At 46.5% G+C, this 20,670-nt stretch overlaps 1 protein-coding gene across 5 annotated transcripts in view; it reads left to right on the forward strand.

Moving 5' to 3' along the window:
- GOLGB1 (golgin B1) overlaps positions 1-20,670 on the forward strand; it is a 131,435-nt gene that overhangs the window by 4,011 nt on the left and 106,754 nt on the right. For 3 of the 5 annotated variants that reach the window (XM_075918353.1, XM_075918356.1, XM_075918354.1), the window contains 5 exons: positions 3,369-3,508; positions 6,311-6,407; positions 11,233-11,379; positions 11,729-11,884; positions 17,501-17,662. In XM_075918353.1, the coding sequence (XP_075774468.1) occupies positions 6,318-6,407; positions 11,233-11,379; positions 11,729-11,884; positions 17,501-17,662 (555 nt within the window). In that variant the 5' untranslated portion in view covers positions 3,369-3,508; positions 6,311-6,317. The remainder of the gene's footprint in view (positions 1-3,368; positions 3,509-6,310; positions 6,408-11,232; positions 11,380-11,728; positions 11,885-17,500; positions 17,663-20,670) is intronic. The other 2 variants (XM_075918355.1, XM_075918357.1) reach the window with 2 other exon arrangements.

The raw sequence follows: 20,670 nt of genomic DNA on the forward strand, positions 1-20,670 counted from the left end.
CCCCCCCGCCATACTGTAAGTAAGTCCTGTGCTCTTTTTTGCTAGAAAGATACATTTATTTTTCTCCCCATTAAAACTAGGGTGACCAGACATTTCATTTTTAAAAGGACAGTTCTGTATTTAAGCCCTCCTGCTACTTAAGTGTCTCAACTTTTTCTTAAAAATGGGCAAATTGTTCCATATTTTCTGCATTGATCTTCTGGATTGGTCTAAATCAGTGTTTCTCAAACTGTGCTCCGCAGAGCCCCAGGGTTCTGTGAGACATCTCCAGGGGCTCTGCAAGGTTGACAAACTGGAAAGCCTTTAAAAGCATAATTGAGAATCGCCTCAAACTGACACAATTAACACACACCGCTGGGGCGCCGCATACATTTTTACAGGATACACAAAGAACAAGTTAAAAATCACTTAGGAAAGTTAGATGTCAGCAAGTCACCGGGTCCTGATGAAATGCATCCCAGGATACTCAAGGAACTGATAGAGGAGGTATCTGAGCCTTTAGCTATGATCTTTGAAAAATCATGGAAGACAGGGGAGATTCCAGAAGACTGGAAAAGGGCAAATATTGTGCCCCTCTATAAAAAGGGGAATAAGAACAACCCAGGAAACTACAGACCAGTCAGTTTAACGTCTGTCCCAGGGAAGATAATGGAGCAGGTAATTAAGGAAATCATATGCAAACACTTGGAAGGTAATAAAGTGATAGGGAATAGCCAGCATGGGTTTGTGAAGAACAAGTCATGCCAAACTAATCTGATAGCTTTCTTTGATAGGATAACGAGCCTTGTGGATAAGGGAGAAGTGGTGGATGTCATATACCTAGACTTTAGTAAGGCATTTGATACGGTCTCGCCTGATATTCTTATTGATAAACTAGGCAAATATAACTTAGATAGGGCCACGATAAGGTGGGTGCATAATTGGCTGGATAACCATAGTCAGAGAGTTGTTGTTAAAGGTTCTAAATCCTGCTGGAAAGGGATAACAAGTGAAGTTCCTCAAGGGTCTGTTTTGGGACCCGTACTGTTCAATATCTTCATCAATGACTTAGATATTGGGATAGAGAGTATGCTTATTAAGTTTGCAGATGATACCAAACTGGGTGGGGTTGCAACTTCTTTAGAGGATAGGGACATAATTCAAAATGACCGTAGCAAGTTAGAGAAATGGTCAGAGGTAAACAGGATGAGGTTTAATAAAGAGAAATGCAAAGTGCTCCACTTAGGAAGGAACAATCAGTTCCATACATACAAGATGGGAAGCGACTGTCTAGGAAGGAGCATGGCGGAAAGGGATCTAGGGGTCATTGTGGACCACAAGTTGAATATGAGTCAACAGTGTGATGCTGTTGCAAAAAAAGCAAATATGATTCTAGGTTGTATCAACAGGTGTGTTGTAAGCAAAACTCGTGAAGTCATTCTGCCGCTCTACTCTGCACTAGTTAGGCCTCAGCTGGAGTACTGTGTCCAGTTCTGGGCGCCACATTTCAAGAAAGATGTGGAGAAATTGGAAAGGGTACAGAGAAGAGTGACAAGAATGATTAAAGGTCTAGAGAACAGGACCTATGAAGCCAGGCTTCATGAACTGGGCTTGTTTAGTTTGGAAAAAAGAAGATTAAGGGGGGACATGATAGCGGTTTTCAAATATCTAAAAGGGTGTCACAAGGAGGAAGGAGAAAATTTGTTCCTCTTGGTTTCTGAGGACAGGACAAGGAGTAATGGGCTTAAAGTGCAGCAGGGGAGGTTTAGATTGGACATTAGGAAAAAATTCCTAACTGTCAGTGTGATCAAATATTGGAATAAATTGCCAAGGGAGGTGGTGGAATCTCCCTCTCTGGAGATATTTAAGAACAGGTTAGATAGACATCTGTCAGGGATGGTGTAGACGGAGCTTGGTCCTGCCTTGAGGGCGGGGGGCTGGACTCGATGACCTCTCGAGGTCCCTTTCAGTCCTATGATTCTATGATTCTATGTATTTAATGGGCTCTGGAGCCCAAAAAGTTTGAGAACCGCTGGCCTAAATGAAAGAGATGTAAATAATTGATTTAAATCACCAACAAAATCTTTGATTTAAATCATGTTATCGAAAAAAGCACAGTCAGTCTTAGCTAGAGTACACTTAATTTTGGTGTAAACTTCATTGCATTTCTGTTTTTTGAGAAAACAAGAACAGATTGAGCCCCTCTAGTCCAGCATCCTCTGGATTGACCTGTGCTGAACCAGAGGTTGGTATTGTCTGCAGCATTACCAACACTTCCACTGCTTACGGGGCTCTTAGAAGACATTTAGAGGTAAATTAGAGCTAAATAACAGCACAGAATGCTGAGAGCCAGGTCTGGTGGCTGCAAACAAACTTTATGGGACACTTGGTCTCACCCATGATATGTGGAGAGCTGGACTAAAGAGTGCTGGACTAGAAAGATTCTATCTCTGTGTGATGGGATTCCCTTGGAAAAGTTGAGTTATGCTGGAATAAAATAGGGAATAGATTTATGGCATCACCATTGTGGTCTGACACACAAGTATTCCAAAATAAGGGACATGTATTATATAATATAAAATAAGAAAATGACAACTCTAGATTTCTCTTACTACAGCTTTCTGTACTGTATACTAAGCTAATTTTTTTTTTCTAGCAACGTCCACCAAAGCAAACAGTTTGGGAATTTAATTATCGTAGCATACTTATACTAAAAGGCATAGAGAGAGCCTTGAAGAATAATGCATTGCAAAGTGAATTATTTAAATTACTAACCAGTTGATCTACTCAGCCAAAGCCACATCTTAAGCCGCATCATTTTCTCTCAATAAGCAGTTTTCCTTGTGATGTTTCATTTTTGCAACTAGGTCTTGCATCATTATCTTGCTCTGTTTACACTTGCCATGTTTTCCTTTTTTACCCCGGGAACAAATTTCTTCAAGAAATTCCCAGCTAGGATCTCACTTACACCCAGAAGCCATAGCCGTTTTTCTGAGGAAAAAATGTGAGGGAATATAGATAGCTGTGTATGTGTTAAATAATGTCTCCCCTTTTTCTTTCCAGACCACTCGAGTGTTCTTTTCTATGCTGCCTCTTGTCCTTTCCTATATATTTTCCTAATTTCTTGGGACCTGCGTCATTGCCCTGGGTTCCCTCCCTCTGCTGCTTGGTTCCAAAGCATTTAATTCTGTTTGCCATTCTGAGAACCCCTGCCATATAGTGACAGATGCTGGGAGAGCTCCCAGAAAATGCAGGAAAAATCAAGTCCAATGAGCAGGCAAGAGAATGACTTCTGATGTCCAGTGCAAATGAGAGGATGTGACCGGAAGGGAATTTACGTGCACTCTCCGTGGGCTGGATAAACTGTTTACCCACTTTTTTTTCCCCAGGTTTCTTGAGACTTGATACCCTGCTGCTGCATGGCCAATAGATCTATTGAAGGAAGTTGCATATGGCCACCAGTTCTGCTGTGAGGACCGCCCTAATTCTGAACTAAGAAGAATTCTGAGCTGTACAGTGCATTGAAGAGGTGGGTATTTGGTGTGGCCTTTCCTACTATTGATGGTCTGTTGTGTTCTGTGACCAAAATATGATGCACATGATATTTTATCCTATTCAGAGACAGATGATTGGAAGTCATGGATATTATACAGGCTATAAGAATGATGCAGCATGTTAGTATCCTCGTTCTCAATGTGGGGAAATAACCAGTTCTTACTGGAGCTGTCGGTGTAAAAGTCAGAACACTTAGGTAACATGTTCTTAGCAATCTCAGTCACTAAATTTGCATGCTGCTATATTAGTATTAGGTGGAGGTTTTTTCAGGGTTTTTCTTGGAGATCACAAGCTTGGAGGCTATGAAATGTGTGGATTGCTGTAGCCAGCTTCTGGCCATTGGATCTTTTTCTGCCTTTTTATACTAAGATTAAAGAGCTTTTTGCTATCAAATAGTCCCCTTGAGTGGATAGTTACCTTCTTTTGGATGGACTGAGGTCTGGTTACACTTAATGGAAGAGCTGGCCTCTATTTTGACCTAGATACTGTCATAGAATCATAGAATACTAGAACTGGAAGGGACCTAGAGAGGTCATCGAGTCCAGTCCCTTGTGCTCGCGGCAGGACCAAGCACCATCTAGACCCGTGCTCACCAACCCGTCGATTGCGAGGCGTTCGGGCACCCCAATTTTCCCCCCACCCCGAGAAGCCCCACTACCTACCTCTAGTGTAGAGCCGGCTTCCCGCGGGGTGGACGGAAGTCCTGGGTGAAGCCTGCATCACTTCCAGGGGGCTCCGGAAGTGCACAGGCTGCTCCCTTCCCACAGCTCTGTCACGTGCTGAGGGAGGGGGTGTCGGCTCCAGAAGAGGAGTCTGGCGGCTTCCCTGGGAGGGGTGAGATGAGTGCAGGGATTTCCCTGTGTCGCGGGAGCAGAGGTCAGCACCGGGGTTTGGCCCCGGGGATGGTGCCCGTGAGGGTTTGGCCCTGGGGCAGGCACCCGCGGGTGTTGGCCGCACTGTGGGAGGGGGCTGGCTTGGCCAGGTTGCGCCACGGGAGGGGGTTTGGCCCCAGGGCAGGTGCCCGCAAGGGTTGCCTGCGCTGCGGGAGGGGAGGGGGTTGGCCGGGTCGGGCCATGGGAGAGGGGGTTTGGCCCTGGGGCAGGCTCCCGTGGGGGTTTGGTCTCGCCGCAGGAAGGGGGGGTTGGCCCTGGGGCAGGCACGCGTGGGATTTCCCTGCGCCGCGGGGGGGGGGGGGGGGGGGGAGTTGGGCCCGGAGGATGCACATGCTGGCTTCCCTCTGGGGGTGGGGAGAATCCTGGGAGGAGGCAGATGCAGGGGACTCTCTGCTGTCACTGGCACCCCGCCCCCTGTCCGCACTCCCCGCTCCTCAGACCCCACTCCCCTGTCTCCAGTTACAGAACTCTGTCCCCCATTCCAGTCCCCACTCCCCCTGTCTCCAGTTACAGAACTCTGTCCCCCATTCCAGTCCCCACTCCCCCTGTCTCCAGTTACAGAACTCTGTCCCCCATTCCAGTCCCCACTCCCCCTGTCTCCAGTTACAGAACTCTGTCCCCACTGGCACCCTGTCCCCAGCTGCAGAATCCTGTCCTCTGCCTTCCTAGCACTCTGTTCCCTCTCCCCTGCCCCCAGCCGCAGAACTTTCCCCACAAAATGTATAATTATAAATGCTTCATTTTAGATTTAAATACCATGAATAAAAAACAGACCATTTATTTCATAACTATAAACATGTGATTTTAATTTTATACATCGCATAATTTAAAAATAAATTGTTTATCAGAGTGTGTAAGTAAGGCCTGGGGATAGCAAGTGATGGACAGGAGGAGAATAGAGAGGGCGGGGCTTCAAGGAAGGGGCTGGGTGGTAGATCTTCGCCTGTTCTGAGATTTAAAAAGTGATCTTGGGCATAAAAAGGTTGGAGACCACTGGTCTAGACCATCCCTGATAGATGTCTATCTAACCTGCTCTTAAATAATTCCAGAGTTGGAGATTCCACAACCTCCCTAGGCAATTTATTGCAGTGTTACCACCCTGACACTTAGGAAGTTTCTCGTAATGTCCAACCTAAACCTGCCTTTCTGCAGTGTAAGCCCAATGCTGCTTCTCCTATCCTCAGAGGCCAGGGAGAACAATTTTTCTCCCTCCTTGTGACACCCTTTTAGATACTTGAAAACTGCTCTCATACCCTACCTTAGTCGTCTTCTTTCCAAATTGAACAAGCCTAATTCTTTCAGTCTTCTCTCATAGATTATGTTCTCTAGGCCTTTAATTGTTCTTATTCCTCTTCTCTGGACCTTCTCCAGTTTTTGTGGTGCCCAGAACTGAACACAATACTCCAATTGAGGCTTAGTCAAGGATCTCAAGGATATAGATTTTCTACAGTGATGGAGACATCGCTTATGCCACTGAAGCAAGAATCTGTACTATAGAACTACAGTGGCACAGCTGCAGCATTGCAGCTAAAGCACTTACAATATGGACTTACCCTGAACGTATTTTATCTCTCCTGCAGGTTTGGTTTCCCAGATATCACATTCTTATAGGTCATTTTTTTTAAAAATTTGTTATATATTGGAACGAATATTTCCCTACTTCTACTCTGTATTCCCCTTCTTTTATAGCCAGGGTCTGAATTATCCTCTTAGCTGAAGCATAACTGTTATTTGCTGCTTGGATTTTACGATGGCTTCTCCTTTATCAGTAGGGAAGAAATTTTCTTCTTTGCATTGTACTGGAGATCAGGAAGATGCACGTTTTCCCCTCTCCTTTGCCTTTGACCTATAGTTATGTTTCTTTTTATGGTGTTTTGCTACAGGTGTGAGATGCTGAGCCGCTTATCAGGGTTAGCAAACACTGTTCTGCAGGAGCTGTCGGGGGATGGAACTGATGCAGAAATTGAGTCCTCTGCCACTGTGAGTACACTCTGAAGCAAGCTGTGATGGATCGGACCCGGTCTGGGAAGAGCTGAGGGCGTCCGCTCAGGGCGAATTGCTCAAACTTGGGGCTCCTTCCAGCCCCAGACTGGAGACCTTCCCAAATAGGCCACAAACCAGTTACACCGAGCGCTTCAGTTGCCAATCTGGCCAGCCAGAAACCTCATGAGCAAAACCCCTCTGATAACCCCAGCTCTTCCTGTGCCCCAATCAGCCCTGGGCTTAACAAGCAAGTGAGGGCTTTTAGAACCCAATCTCACCTACTCCGAATAGGTTCTTCCGGTCCCAAGAAGCCAGCCACTGGTTCCAGTCAATTTACACTCTGAATCTTACCCACAAGACAATGCTGAGCCAATCCTTTAGAATCTAAAGGTTTATTAATAAAAGAAAGAAAAGCATGGCAGCAAGGTTGTTAAGGAGAATACATTATATGCATCGAATCACTAAGTTCTCAATGCAGGCTCTTAGCAGAGATGTTACAACTGCTATCTTAGAATCATAGAACTGGAAGAGACCTCAGAAGGTCATCAAGTCCAGCCCCCTGCTCTAGGCAGGACCAAGTCCAACTAAATAAACCCGGCCAGGGCTTTGTCAAGCCGGGACTTAAACACCTCTAGGGATGGAGACTCCACTACTTCCCCAGGCAACCCATTCCAGTGCTTCACCACCCTCCTAGTGAAATAGTTTTTCTTAATATCCAACCTGGACCTCTCCCACCACAACTTGAGACCATTGCTCCTTGTTCTGCCATCTGTCACTACTGAGAACAGCCTCTCTCCATCCTCTTTGGAACCTCCCTTCAGGAAGTTGAAGGCTGCTATCAAATCCCCCCTCACTCTTTGCTTCTGCAGAGTAAACAGACCCAAGTCCCTCAGCCTCTCCTCATAAGTCATGTGCTCCAGCCCCCTAATCATTTTGGTTGCCCTCCGCTGGACCCTCTCCAATGCGTCCACATCCTTTTTGTATTGGGGGGCCCAGCACTGGACACACACTACTCCAGATGCAGCCTCACCAAAGCCAAATAAAGGGGAATGATGACATCTCTGGATCTGCTGGCAATGCTCCTCTTAATGCAACCTAATATGCCATTAGCCTTCTTGGCTACAAGGGCACACTACTGACTCATATCTAGCTTCTCATCCACTGTAACCCCCAGGTCCTTTTCTGCAGAACTACTACTTAACCGGTTGGTCCCCAGCTTGTAACTATGCTTGGGATTCTTCCGTCCCAAGTGCAGGACTCTACACTTGTCCTTGTTGAACCTCATCAAATTTCTTGTGGCCCAATCCTCCAATTTGTCTAAGTCATTCTGTACCCTATCTCTGCCCTTAAGTGTATCTACCGCTCCCCCCAGCTTAGTGTCATCCGCAAACTTGCTGAGGGTGCAATCCATCCCCTCATCCAGATTATTAATAAAGATATTGAACAAAACCGGTCCTAGAACCGGACCTTGGGGCACTCTGCTAGAAACTCACCGCCATCCTGACATCGAGCCATTGATCACTACCCGCTGGGCCCGGCCTTCTAGCCATCTTTCTATCCATCTTACCGTCCATTTATCCAATCCACAATCCCTTAACTTGCTGGCAAGAATATTGTGGGAGACCGTATCAAAAGCCTTGCTAAAGTCAAGGTATAAAACATCCACTGACTTCCCCATGTCCACCGAGCCAGTTACCTCATCATAGAAGCTAATCAGATTGGTCAGGCACGACTTGCCCTTTGTGAATCCATGCTGACTATTCCTAATCACTTTCCTCTCATCTTAAAAGTCTCTGGTGTACATCCTTTGTCAGGATGGGTCCACAGTTCTTCCCAGCTCGTTGTTCCCTGCAAGGCTGTATCTGGGATCAGGAGCTGAACTCAAGAGCAAATGGAGTCTGCCACATGGCATTTTATATCCATCCCCTGGTCTCTTCCATGCTGGAGTGGGTCACATGGCCCAGTGACCTCTTCTTGCATCCCAAGCCAGCAATCATTATTATGGCTGGTCTGCAGGCATCCAGATTCATTCCTCAGGTGTGCCTTTGGCACCTAAAGATCCATTGTCCCTGGAGCCTCGCTAATTAGCATAGCCATTGAACGAACATTCCTGACACATTACTCTGCCTGGGTATGTCTACACTACAAAGTTAATTTGAACTAACGGACCTTAGTTTGAATTAACTTTCATAGGCGCTACACTAGCGCTCCGCTAATTCGAACTTAATTCGAACTAGCGGAGCGCTTAGTTCGAATTAGGTAAACCTCATTGCACGAGGACTAAGCCTAGTTTGAACTTACTAGTTCGAATTAAGGGCTGTGTAGCCCCTTAATTCGAACTAGTGGGAGGCTAGCCCTCCCCAGCTTTCCCTGGTGGCCACTCTGGGCACCACCAGGGAAACTCGTATGCCCCCATCCCGGCCCCGGAGCCCTTAAAGGGGCACGGGCTGGCTACGGTGCCCGTGCCAGGTGCAAGCCTGCCAGCACCCAGCCAGCAGACCCTGCACCTGGCACGGCACAGAGCCACCCACCCGATGTCCCCCAGCCCTCCGCCTCTTCCTGGGACCAGGCTGGCGGCTCTTGGGAGCCTGGCCAGGACCGCAAGAGGCGGGCACCCGCCTGGGCTAGTGCAGACATCGTGGACCTCGTCCACGAACTCCGCACTAGGCACAGGAAAGTGGCCGTCTAGGGCAGGAGAGCTGCCAGCCTGGCCACCCAGGAGCAGGTTTGCATGAAAATCAAGGTGGTCCACTGAGACCCCCGACCCTGAGCCTAGAATGGCTGTACTGGGTCAGACTAAAGGTCCATCTAGTCCAGTAGCCTGTCTGCCGACAGCAGGCAACCCTAGGTACCCTGGAGGGGATGGACCAAAGACAGTGACCAAGCCATTTGTCTCGTGCCATACATCTCCAGCCTTCCACAAACTTTGGGCAGGGACACCATTTCTACCCCCTGGCTAATACCACTCCATGGACCCAACCTCCATGACTTGATCTCACTTCTCTTTAAACTCTGTTCTAGTTGTAGCCTTCACAGCCTCCTGCAGCAAGGAGTTCCACAGGTTGACTCTTTGCTTTGTGAAGAACAACTTTCTGTTACTAGTCTGAAGCTTGCTACCCATTCCTTTCCTTTGGTGTCCTCTAGTCCTTCTATTATGGGAACTAATGGAGAACTTTTCTTTATGCACCCACTCCACACCACTCTTGCTTTTATAGACCTCTATCATATCCCCCCTCCGTCTCCTCTTCTCTAAGCTGAAAAGTCCCAGTCTCTTTAGCCTCTCTTCATATGGGACCTGTTCTAAACCCCTGATCATTTTAGTTGCCCTCCCCTCTCCCAGCCTCTCTCTTCCCCTCTCCCACCTCTTTTTCCCAGTCTCCCCCAGTTTTGTTCAATAAAGAGAGATTCTATTTTTGAACACACGTTTTCTTTATTTTGTACATCAGGAAGGGGGGCTAGGGAAGGGTAAGTGGAAGGAGGTGAGGGAGAAATGGGGTACACGCCCCCGATGGGGAGGACTGGGCTGGCTCTGTGGGCTTCTGGGGCTGGAAGTTCTCCTGCAGCCCCCCGATTGCCCCCTCCCCCCGGATGGCAGTCTGTGGCAAGTGCAGCCGGGCTGATGGCCGAGTGCTATGATGTTCCGCGTGTGGGTACTCCGGGCACTCCAAGCCAGGACTTCTTTGCAAGCGGGGAACCCTGAGAACCGTCTGTCCAGGGTGGGGGTCGGGTCCCTTTAAGAACAGCCCTCGGTTAGCCTGAGACAACAGCTCCACGCTCTAAGTCCTACTCTGATGCCCTGCCGGCACTGCTTCCGGCCATCCTTAACCCCGGTTCAGGGTCCACTCAATGTGGACATGCTAGTTCGAATTAGCAAAACGCTAATTCGATCTAGTTTTTAGGTCTAGATGCACTAGTTCGAATTATCTTAGTTCGAATTAACTAATTCGAATTAAGTTAGTTCGAATTAGTGCTGTAGTGTAGACATACCCCCTCAGATGGAGAATTTTCCAGCATCAACACAGAGGACATATTTATAACTCCACATACAGATATTCTACAGGTACATGAAGAGCATAAACAGAATCAGTAGAACATAAGCTTTCATGTGAAACCTCACATGAACCCCATTTTACAGACTTTTGGGGTAAAACCTCCCCCCCCCCCCCCCCCCCGATCTTGACACAAGTATTGTTAGTCTTGCTTCTCCAAGCTGGTTTAGGGTGGCACAAAAATGTTGAGTAACTTTTTCCTGAATCCTGTCATCTTGCACCTCATCCATCCTGTGTCCTCTACCTCTGCCACTTCGACTCTGCATTTATGGTCTCTTCCTTTTCTGCACTGCAGCAGCACTGACTAAAATATGATCTCTTTATCCTATTAAATCAGTTTTAGAACTGGGAAAGGAGCTAGAGTTGAAGTGATTTAGGTGTTTCTAGGAGTGTTTTGTAGAGCTGACCATTTTCCATAAGGAATAGGAATACTGAATGACATGGAAACTTAATCTCAAGTTGCATACTGGCTGTAGGTGCAGTGGATGGCATAAGGAGCAGTGCCATCTCAGCCGTGTAAAGTCTTTCAGGTTTGCTGATGTCCTGTTAAAGAGCAGAGGTGCTTCTTCTAATATTCTTGAAGAGTATCTGTAGATTTCGATCTGGTCAGGTCTTGTTTATTAGATTAAATGGGAAGTTGGTAAGAGATGTGGTGAGGTTAGGATGTAACACATAAAAACCAAGTTAGAGGTCTCCCTCTGGGCACTATGCTGTGGTCTTGGATTTTGTTTTAATGAATTACTTCTTCAAAATATCTGTTTGACCTTCCCTAGGTGTCAGAGCCAGGAATGGAGAGCAAGGAGGAGATGCCCGAGGATATACTGGAGCGTCTGGCCCACACAGAGCAGCTGGCTGTCCAGCTGAAGGATTTGGTCCGAGAAAAGGATGCCGAGCTCCAGCAGAAAGAAGCTGAACTCAAGGTACCATTCCTTTCACCAATGGTCGGTGGAAAGGTGTCTACATTGTGATTTAACCTCTGTGTCTTGCCTGGCAACTCACTTGGACTCACAGAGCTTGGACTACGGGAGCTGATTAATTGTGGTGCAGGTGTTTGAGCTGTGGCTGAAATCTGGGCTCTGGGACATTCCCATGTTGCAGAGTCCTAGAGCCCAGGTTCCAGTTGAAGCCCGAATGTCTACACCACATGATGTGCAGACACTGTCAGTTTGACACGCACTAATGATGCTGGATGGCAACTTCAGTGTGAAATAGTTTCTGTGGATGATGCTGTGGAACCTTGAGTACACCTTCACATCTTTTCTTCCACAGGAAGAAAGGGTGGCCGCAGATGCTAAGTTGAAGAAGCTAAAGCTGCAGGCCAAAGCCAAGCTGGCAGCTCTGAATAAACGCATTGAGGAGCTGACCGAGCAGGGATCAACATTGCCTGCAAAGACCCTGCCAGAAGAGCAGCTACATCACAGCAAGGTGGGAGAGATGTGGCTTTCAGGAAGGCTTTAGCACTGTGGTCACCAACTGGTTAATTGCGGTGGCACTGCCAGTTGATTGCGAGGCAGTGTTCCCAGCCCCATCTCCCTCCCTCCTGTTCCTCCCCCTCCCTCCCCCCGCCACTCAGGAGCCCGCGATAGTGCTACAGCCTTCCACAAAAATAGAACTAACTCTGGCTTCCTGCAGCGTGCGGGGAGACAAGTCCTGCAACTCTGCACCAGATCCGGAGCCTGATCTGGTTTATGCCTTAGGACCCTCCTCCCCCACGCCGAAGGAAGGAAGGGAAGACAAGAAAGAATGAGCTTCTCCCCTGCCCACAATAGTGCTTGCACTTTCTTGTCTATCCTTCCTTCCCTTGGGTCGGGGCGGGGAGGGGGGAGGGAAGAAGGTTTCAGCATCCTGGCCCCAGGCCAGATACCTACCAGGACCCTGATGCTGTTCCCTGGCCAGACACCCACCAGCAGCCTGCTTCTGCTGCTTCCCTCCTGGCCAGATACCTACATAGAGTCATAGAGCTGGAATAGACCTCAGGAGGTCATCAAGTCTAGCCCCCTGTCCCAAGGCAGAACCAATCCCAACTAAATCAACTCAGCCAGGGCTTTGTCAAGCCGAGACTTAAAAACCTCTAGGGATGGAGATTCCAACACTTCCCTAGGCAACCCATTCCAGTGCTTCATTACCCTCTTAGTGAAATAGTTTTTCCTAATATCAAACCTAGGCCTACCCCACTATAACTTGAGACCATTGCTCCTTGTTCTGCCATACGTCACTACTGTGAACAGCCTTTCTCCATCCTCTTTGGAACCTCCCTTCAGGAAGTTGAAGGCTGCTATCAAATCCCCCCTCACTCTTCTCTTCTGCAGACTAAACAAACCCAGATCCCTCAGCCTCTCCTCATAGGTCATGTGCTCCAGCCCCCTCATCATTTTGGTCACCCTCCCCTGTTCAATGCGTCCACATCCTTTCTATAGTGGGGGGGCCCAGAACTGGACACACTGCTCCAGATGTGGCTTCACCAGAGCCGAATGAAGGGGAATAATCACTTCTCTAGATTTGCCGGCAATGCTCCTCCTAATGCACCCTAATATGCCATTCGCCGCCTTGGCTACAAGGGCACCCTGTTGACTCATATTCAGCTTCTCATCCAGTGTAATCCCCAGGTCCTTTTCTGCTGAACTGCTATTTAGCCATTCGGTCCCCAGCCTGTAATAATGCTTGGGATTCTTCCGTCCCAAGTGCAGGACTCTACACTTGTCTTTTGTTGAACCCTCATCCGATTTCTTTTGGCCCAATATTCTAATCTGTCCAGGTCACTCTGGACTCTATCCCTGCCCTCCAGCAAAAGTCTCTCTTCCCCGTAGCTTAGTGTCCTCTGCGAACTTGTTGATGGTGCAATCCATCCCCTCATCCAGGTCATTAATAAAGATGTTGAACAAAACCAGTCCTAGAACCGTTCCTTAGGGCACTCTGCCAGAAACCGACCGCTGATCACCACGCGTTGGGCCCAACAGTCTAGCCAGCTTTCTATTCATCTTACAGTCCATTTATCCAATCCATATTCCCTTAACTTGCTGGCAATAGTATTGTGGGAGACCGTATCAAAACTTTTGCTAAAGTCATGGTATATCACATCTACTGACTTTCCCATATCTACAGAGCCAGTTACCTCATCATAGAAGCTAATCAGATTGGTCAGGCATGACTTGCCCTTTGTGAATCCCTGTAGATTATTTCTGATCACTTTCCCCTCTTCAAAATGGATTATTTGAGGATCCCCTCTATGATTTTTCCAGGGACGGAGGTAAGGCTGACTGGTCTGTAGTTCCCTGGATTGTCCTTTTTTAAAGATGGGCACTACATTTGCCTTTTTCCAATCATCCGAGATCTCTCCCGATCTCCACGAGTTTTCAAAGATAATGGCTAAAGGCTCCTCAATGACATTTGTCAACTCCCTCAGTAACCTCGGATGCATTAAATCCAGGTCCATGGATTTGTGTATGTTTAGCTTTTCTAAATAGTTCCTAAGTTTTTCTTTCCCCACCAAGGGCTGTCTACCTCCTTCCCATACAGTGTTGCCTAGTGCATTTGTCTGAGAGCTGTCCTTGTCCTTGAAGACAGAGGCAAAGAAAGCATTGAGTACTTCAGCTTTTCCCACATCATCTCTTACTAGGTTACTTCCCTTCTCCAGTAAGGGCCACATACCCTGTCTGATCACTCTCTTATTGCTAACATGCCTGTAGAAACCTTTCTTGTTATCCTTCACATCCCTTGCTAGCTGCAATTCCAATTGCGCTTTTGCCTTCCTGATAACTCCCCTGCATTCTCGAACAATATATTTGTACTCCTCCCTAGTCATCAGTCTAAGTTTCCACTTCTTGTAAGCTTCCTTTTTGTGTTTAAGCTCACCAATGATGTCCCTGGTAAGCCAATCTGGTCGCCTACCATGTTTGCTTTTCTTGCTGTGCATTGGGATGGTTTCTTCCTGTGCCTTTAATAAGGCATCTTTAAAATACTGCCAGCTCTCCTGGACTCCTTTCTGCTTCATGTAAGCATCCCAGTGAATCCTGTTCATCAGCTCTCTGAGGGAGACAGAGTTTGCTTTTCTGAAATCCAGGGTCTGTATTTTGCTGCTCTCCTTTCTTCCTTTGTCAGGATCCCAAACTCGACCATCTCATGATCACTGCTTCCCAAGTTGTCACTCACCTCTACTTCCCCTAGTAGTTCCTCCCTGTTAGTGAGCAGCCTGTGAAGCTGTGCATGGCCCCTGGTTGGTTCCTTCAGCACTTGTACCAGGAAGTTATCCTCAACATTCCTCAAAAACTTCCTGCATTGTCTGTGTACTGCTGTATTGGTCTCCCAACAGATGTCAGGGTGATTAAAGTCCCTCATGAGAACCTACCCCCAGCTTGCTCCTGTACCCTACTTTCCACCCAGATTCAGCACTCCTATCCTTATCACACTCACTGGTCGCCCTGTCCTGCACACTGGATCCCTCTATTTTTGGTTCCACCTCAGAATGTAGAGGGGACCACAAAATCCATTAACTCTGGAACTCCAGAAGGGTTAATTTGGCCTGAGGCTTTGAACGTCAGTCCTTCCTACCCTCCCCATGGGGCTGGAGTGCCAGGGGAGTGAGGTGTGTCAGTTGGGGCCACGTCAGTGAGGCTTGGGGAGTTTTGGAAGGGTGGTGTTGGTTGTGGGTTTTTTTCTTTTTCCCCCTGTGGGTCAGTGGCCTCTGACCCAAAACAGGTCCACCGTCACTCCCATAAATAAAGACAATGCTGAAATGGTGTGTGTTGGACATAACAGTTTATTTAAAAATGAAGCCTGACCAACTAACCCCCAGTTGGGGCCAAGTCCGCATCTGGCCGCAGGATCATAACACTCCTGCACCACCCACATCCCCAGTCTTGTACCAAAACACTCCTACACCATCCACACACTGCAAACCTGTGCCCTGAGACCATCATACACCCAACCCTCTGTGCCCTGAGCCCCTCATATACCCCAACCCAAACTCCTGCACCTCCATATCAATAAGCCTGCGACTTGTTCCAGCACCCCAACCCTCCACCTGACCCCAACACTCTCCAGCCTGGAGCCCCATCCCCAAGCCAGCATCCCCTCCTCCACCTCCTCCTACACCCATTAATCTCCCAGAGCTTGCACCTCTCACCCCTTCCCACACCCAAATCCCTCATTCCTACCCCAGAACCCCCACTGCCTGTCTCAGCTCAGTGGTAGTGAGTAAGATCTGGGAACAGCAAATGGAGAGGAGGGGAATCGAGAGCACAGGGTCTTGGGGAAGGGATGGGGTAGATCTTGGTTTACCCTGAAGTTTAAAAAGTGATCTTGGGTGTAAAAAGGTTGGAGACCACTGCTCTAGCATATACTGAGAATCTGGGAGCTGAGAGATGTAGGTTAACACCAATGATCTTATTAGGTTCTCTTTCTTTTCAGGATAGGTTTCTATGAATGATTGCTGAATTCTTGCTTTTGAAGAATTCTTGGTGTATCTGTTAGTCATGATCCTCTCTTTAAATGTCCCTTTTTCTCTGAACATTCTGCCTGCTGTTAGAAACCCTTCAACAGGAATTAGGTATTCTTTGGGAGCTAGAGTCTGGTCTACTTCTCCGTGGATTGGATTCTCTCTTAGGTGTGATCTCTGTGAGCCACTGCAATTTTTCCTGAAGAAAAGGTTATTTTGTGTAAAAACAATTTGGTGTGTCTCAAGAGGAGGCAAGGTTGACAGAGATGCAAGAGCAAGGGGGAATAGGAGTAAAATTGAAAGGAAATCAATATAAACAGATTAGAAGTGCTTTTTTACTAGCACGTGTCACCTGTGGAACTCATTGCCAGAAAATTACAATTAAATTACAATTCAAGATAAAACCTTCTGTTTTTCTTAGAGTGCTTGTTCATATGCATTCCAATCAGGTGTAAGCACATGTGTGTTCATGGAAGCTGGAAGACTTTTATCTAGGAGCAACCATTGGGTCAGCCTAGGTGCCCCTGGAGTGGCGCTGATATGATGCCCAATATATAGCCTTGCTGACCTGCCAATCCCCCAGTTCCTTCTTGCTGCCAGTGATGGCAGCTGTAACTTTTTGCTTTTGCCACGACGAGCACTCCTAGCAGTTACTGTACATAGTTTTTTCTATATCTGTAGTTAGTTATTTAGCATTTAGTGTTAATAGTTAGGCTATTCTAAGAAGAATTGTATCTCTTTCCCCATCCTGGGGTATGCCCCAGTCTCTGGGGCTTAAAGCTTGCCAGGCTTCTGTCAAAGTGGTTAAAAATTGGAATAAATTGCCTAGGGAGGTTGTGGAATCTCCATCACTGGAGATATTTAAGAGCAGGTTGGATAAACATCTATCGGGGTAATCTAGATGGTGCTTGGTCCTGCAGTGTTGTTGCAAAAAAGCAAATGCAGTTTTAGGCTGCATTAACAGAGGCATAGCACACAGGTAGGTGATAAGTACCAATGCCAAGTAGAGCGGTGCTTACCTGGAGTACTGTGTCTACTGTTGGTCACCATCCTCTAGAAAGGTATAGAGAAACTAGAGAGGCTACAGAGGCAAGCAACAAAGATGATCAAAGGGATGGAATGCAAGCCATATTAGCAAAGGCTGAAGGAGCTAGGTATGTTTTGTTTTGAAAAGAGGAGGTTAAGGAGGGAATATAATAGCAGTCTTCAAATATTTGAAAGGCTGCCATAGAAAGATGTAGAGAAGTTGTTCTATCCTGCCACAAAAGGCTGGACTAGAGGCAGTTTGTTCAAACTAGAGCACAGCAGTTTTAGATTAAATGTCAGGAAAAACTTCTACTGTAAGAGCAGTAGGAGAAAGCAACAGTATGCTTAGTGAGGGTGTAAAAGTTTCTTCACTGTAAGTTTTCTGAAGAAGGCATGGTAACCACCTATCCTGGATGGTTTAGGCACAAAAAATCCTGAATCTTGGCAGGGGGTTATACTAAATGACCCTTGCAGTCCCTTAGAAACAGGGGGTTGAAATGACAGTAGAGTGTTATTTCAGTGTATTCTGACTGAGACTAATTAAATAATATCCACTTTTTTTGTATTGTTTTATGCATCAGCAGTTTCAGAGTAATCAGAAGACCAGTGAAGAACAGATAGAGGATGTTGACGCACTCAATCAGAAACTCCAAAAGCAGGAGGAAACTGTCAGGAACTTGATGGAGCAGCTGGATGCAGTTAGAAACACCCTTGCAGATACTCAGGACAAGCAAGCAGCCCAAGTATTGAGAGAGATTTTTAGCTGTGCATTTATTTACTGTCTATTGGTAAAAATCAGCAATATTTTAGTGAAAGGGGAGTAAAAAATGATTAAGTTAGAGGATTATTATTCTAGTTGGGGGAGTGAGCACTGTGTTGTTACATTAGTGCCTGTTAATATCAATCTCTTAGGGGAGGGTCTATTAATAGAGATACTCTAGACAGGAGGAGAGGATGGAAGTCTGGGTCAGATCAGATGAAATACAATCAAAAAAGAGTCTAACACATCAGGAAATGACAGATAAATAGTGACAAATTTTTAAAATGCATATAAACAAGTGCTAGAAGTCTAAATAATAAAATCGGTGAACTAAAGTGCCTAGTTTTAAAGGAGGATATTGATGTAATAGGCATCGCAGAAACTTGGTGGAATGAGGACAATCAATGGGACAGTCATATCAGGGTACAAAATATAGCAGAAGGATAGAACAGGTCGTGCTGGTGGGGGAGTGGCAATATACGTGAAAGAAAATGTAGAATCAAATGAAGTAAAAATCTTAAATGAACCAAAATGTTCCATAGAATCTCTATGGATAGTAATTCCATGCTCCAAAAATAACAATGTATCAGTAGGAATATATTATCAACCACCTGATCAGGACCGTGATAATGACTGAGATACTAAGGGAGATTACTATCAGAGGGATAGCCGTGTTAGTCTGAATCTGCAAAAGCGACGAGGAGTCTTGTGGCACCTTATAGACTAACTGAAGTGTAAGAGCATAAGCTTTCGTGGGCAAAGACCCTCTTCGTCAGATGCATGTAGTGGAAATTTCCAGAGGCAGGTATAAATATGCAGGCCACGATCAGGCTGCAGATGATAAGGAGGATGAGGCCCACTTCTAGCAGCTGATCTGGAGGTGTGAATTCCAAGAGAGCAGAAGCTGCTTTTGTAGTTAGCAAGCCGTTCACAGTCTTTGTTTAATCCAGAGTTGATTGTGTCAAACTTGAAGATGAACTGTAGCTCAGCAGTTTCTCTTTGAAGTCTGGTCCTGAAGTTTTTTTGCTGCAGGATGGCTACTTTTAGATCTGCAGTTGTGTGTCCAGGAAGATTGAAGTGTTCCCCTACAGGTTTTTGTATGTTGCCATTCCTAATATCACTGTAAATAGTGCCACTGGTCTGGAGGTATACACCACATGATCCATTGTTTACAGCCAAGCGCTGAGGTACAACCGTATATGCTCCAACCCCTCAGACAGAGACCTACACCTACAAGATCTTCAACAAGCATTCTGTAAATTGCGATACCCACACGAGGAGGTGAGGAGACAGATTGACAGAGCCAGACATGTACCCAGAAGCCTCCTGCTATGGGACAAGCCCAAGAAATAAACCAACAGAACACCATTGGCCATCACCTACAGTCCCCAGCTAAAACCTCTCCAACGCGTCATTAGTGATGTACAACCCATCCTGGACAATGATCCCTCGCTTTCACAGGCCTTGGGAGGTAGGCGGGTCCTTGCCCACAGACAACCTGCCAACCTGAAGCATATTCTCACCAGCAACTACACACCGCACCATAACAACTCGAACTCAGGAACCAATCCTTGCAACAAACCTCGGTGTCAACTCTGCCCACATATATACACCAGCAACACCATCACAGGACCTAACCAGATCAGCCATACTGTCACTGGTATATTCTCCTGCACATCTACCAACATAATATATGCCCCACTGCTATATACATCAGCCAAACTGGACAGTCCCTACGTAAAAGAATCAATGGACACAAATCAGATATTAGGAATGGCAACAAAAAAAGCCTGTAGAGGAACACTTCAATCTTCCTGGACACACAATTGCAGATCTAAAAGTAGCCATCCTGCAGCAAAAAAACTTCAGGACCAGACTTCAAAGAGAAACTGCTGAGCTACAGTTCATCTTCAAGTTTGACACAATCAACTCTGGATTAAACAAAGACTGTGAATGGCTTGCTAACTACAAAAGCAGCTTCTGCTCTCTTGGAATTCACACCTCCAGATCAGCTGCTAGAAGTGGGCCTCATCCTCCTTGATTGGATCCACCTTGTCATCTGCAGCCTGATCGTGGCCTGCATATTTATACCTGCCTCTGGAAATTTCCACTACATGCATCTGACGAAGTGGGTCTTTGCCCACGAAAGCTTATGCTCCTACACTTCAGTTAGTCTATAACAGTGGTCTCCAACCTTTTTACACCCAAGATCACTTTTTAAATGACAGACCAAGCCAAGATCTACCGCCCCACCCCTTCTTTGAAGCCCCGCCCTCTCTATTCTCCTCCTCTCCATCACTTGCTATCCCCAATCCTTATACTGCTACTTTAAAAAAAAAAAAAAATTCCCACCATTCCTCACAGCTACTCACCTGTGCTGTTGCTCGGTGAGTAGCTGCTCCTCAAATGAGGAAATCTAATTTAAATGTACTGCGCAGGTGTGCAGTTCAAAGAGGGCTCAAGAGCCACTCTTAGAGCCTCCGAGATCTACCGGTAGATCACGATCTACTGGTTGGTTACCACGGGTCTATAAGGTGCCACAGGACTCCTCGTCGCTTTTTAAGGGAGATTAGAGAGGCTATCAAAATAAAAAACTCAGTAATAGTGGGGGATTTCAACTATCCCCATATTGACAGGGTACATGTCACCTCAGGACGGGATGCAGAGATAAAATTTCTTGATACCTTAATTGACTGCTTTTTGAAGTAGCTGATTCTGGAACCCACAAGGGGAGAGCCTCTTTTTGATTTAGTGCTAAGTAGAGCACAGGATCTGGTTCAAAATATAACTGGACCATTTAGAAATAGTATCAGAGAGGTAGCCGTGTTAGTCTGAATCTGCAAAAGCAGCGAGGAGTCCTGTGGCACCTTATAGACTAACTGAAGTGTTGGGAGCATAAGCTTTCATGGGCAAAGACCCACTTTGTCAGATGCATGAAGTGGGTCTTTGCCCACGAAAGCTTATGCTCCCAACACTTCTGTTAGTCTATAA

The sequence above is a fragment of the Pelodiscus sinensis genome, unplaced genomic scaffold (genome assembly GCF_049634645.1).
Source record: "Pelodiscus sinensis isolate JC-2024 unplaced genomic scaffold, ASM4963464v1 ctg78, whole genome shotgun sequence".
Classification (NCBI taxonomy): Eukaryota; Metazoa; Chordata; order Testudines; family Trionychidae; genus Pelodiscus; species Pelodiscus sinensis.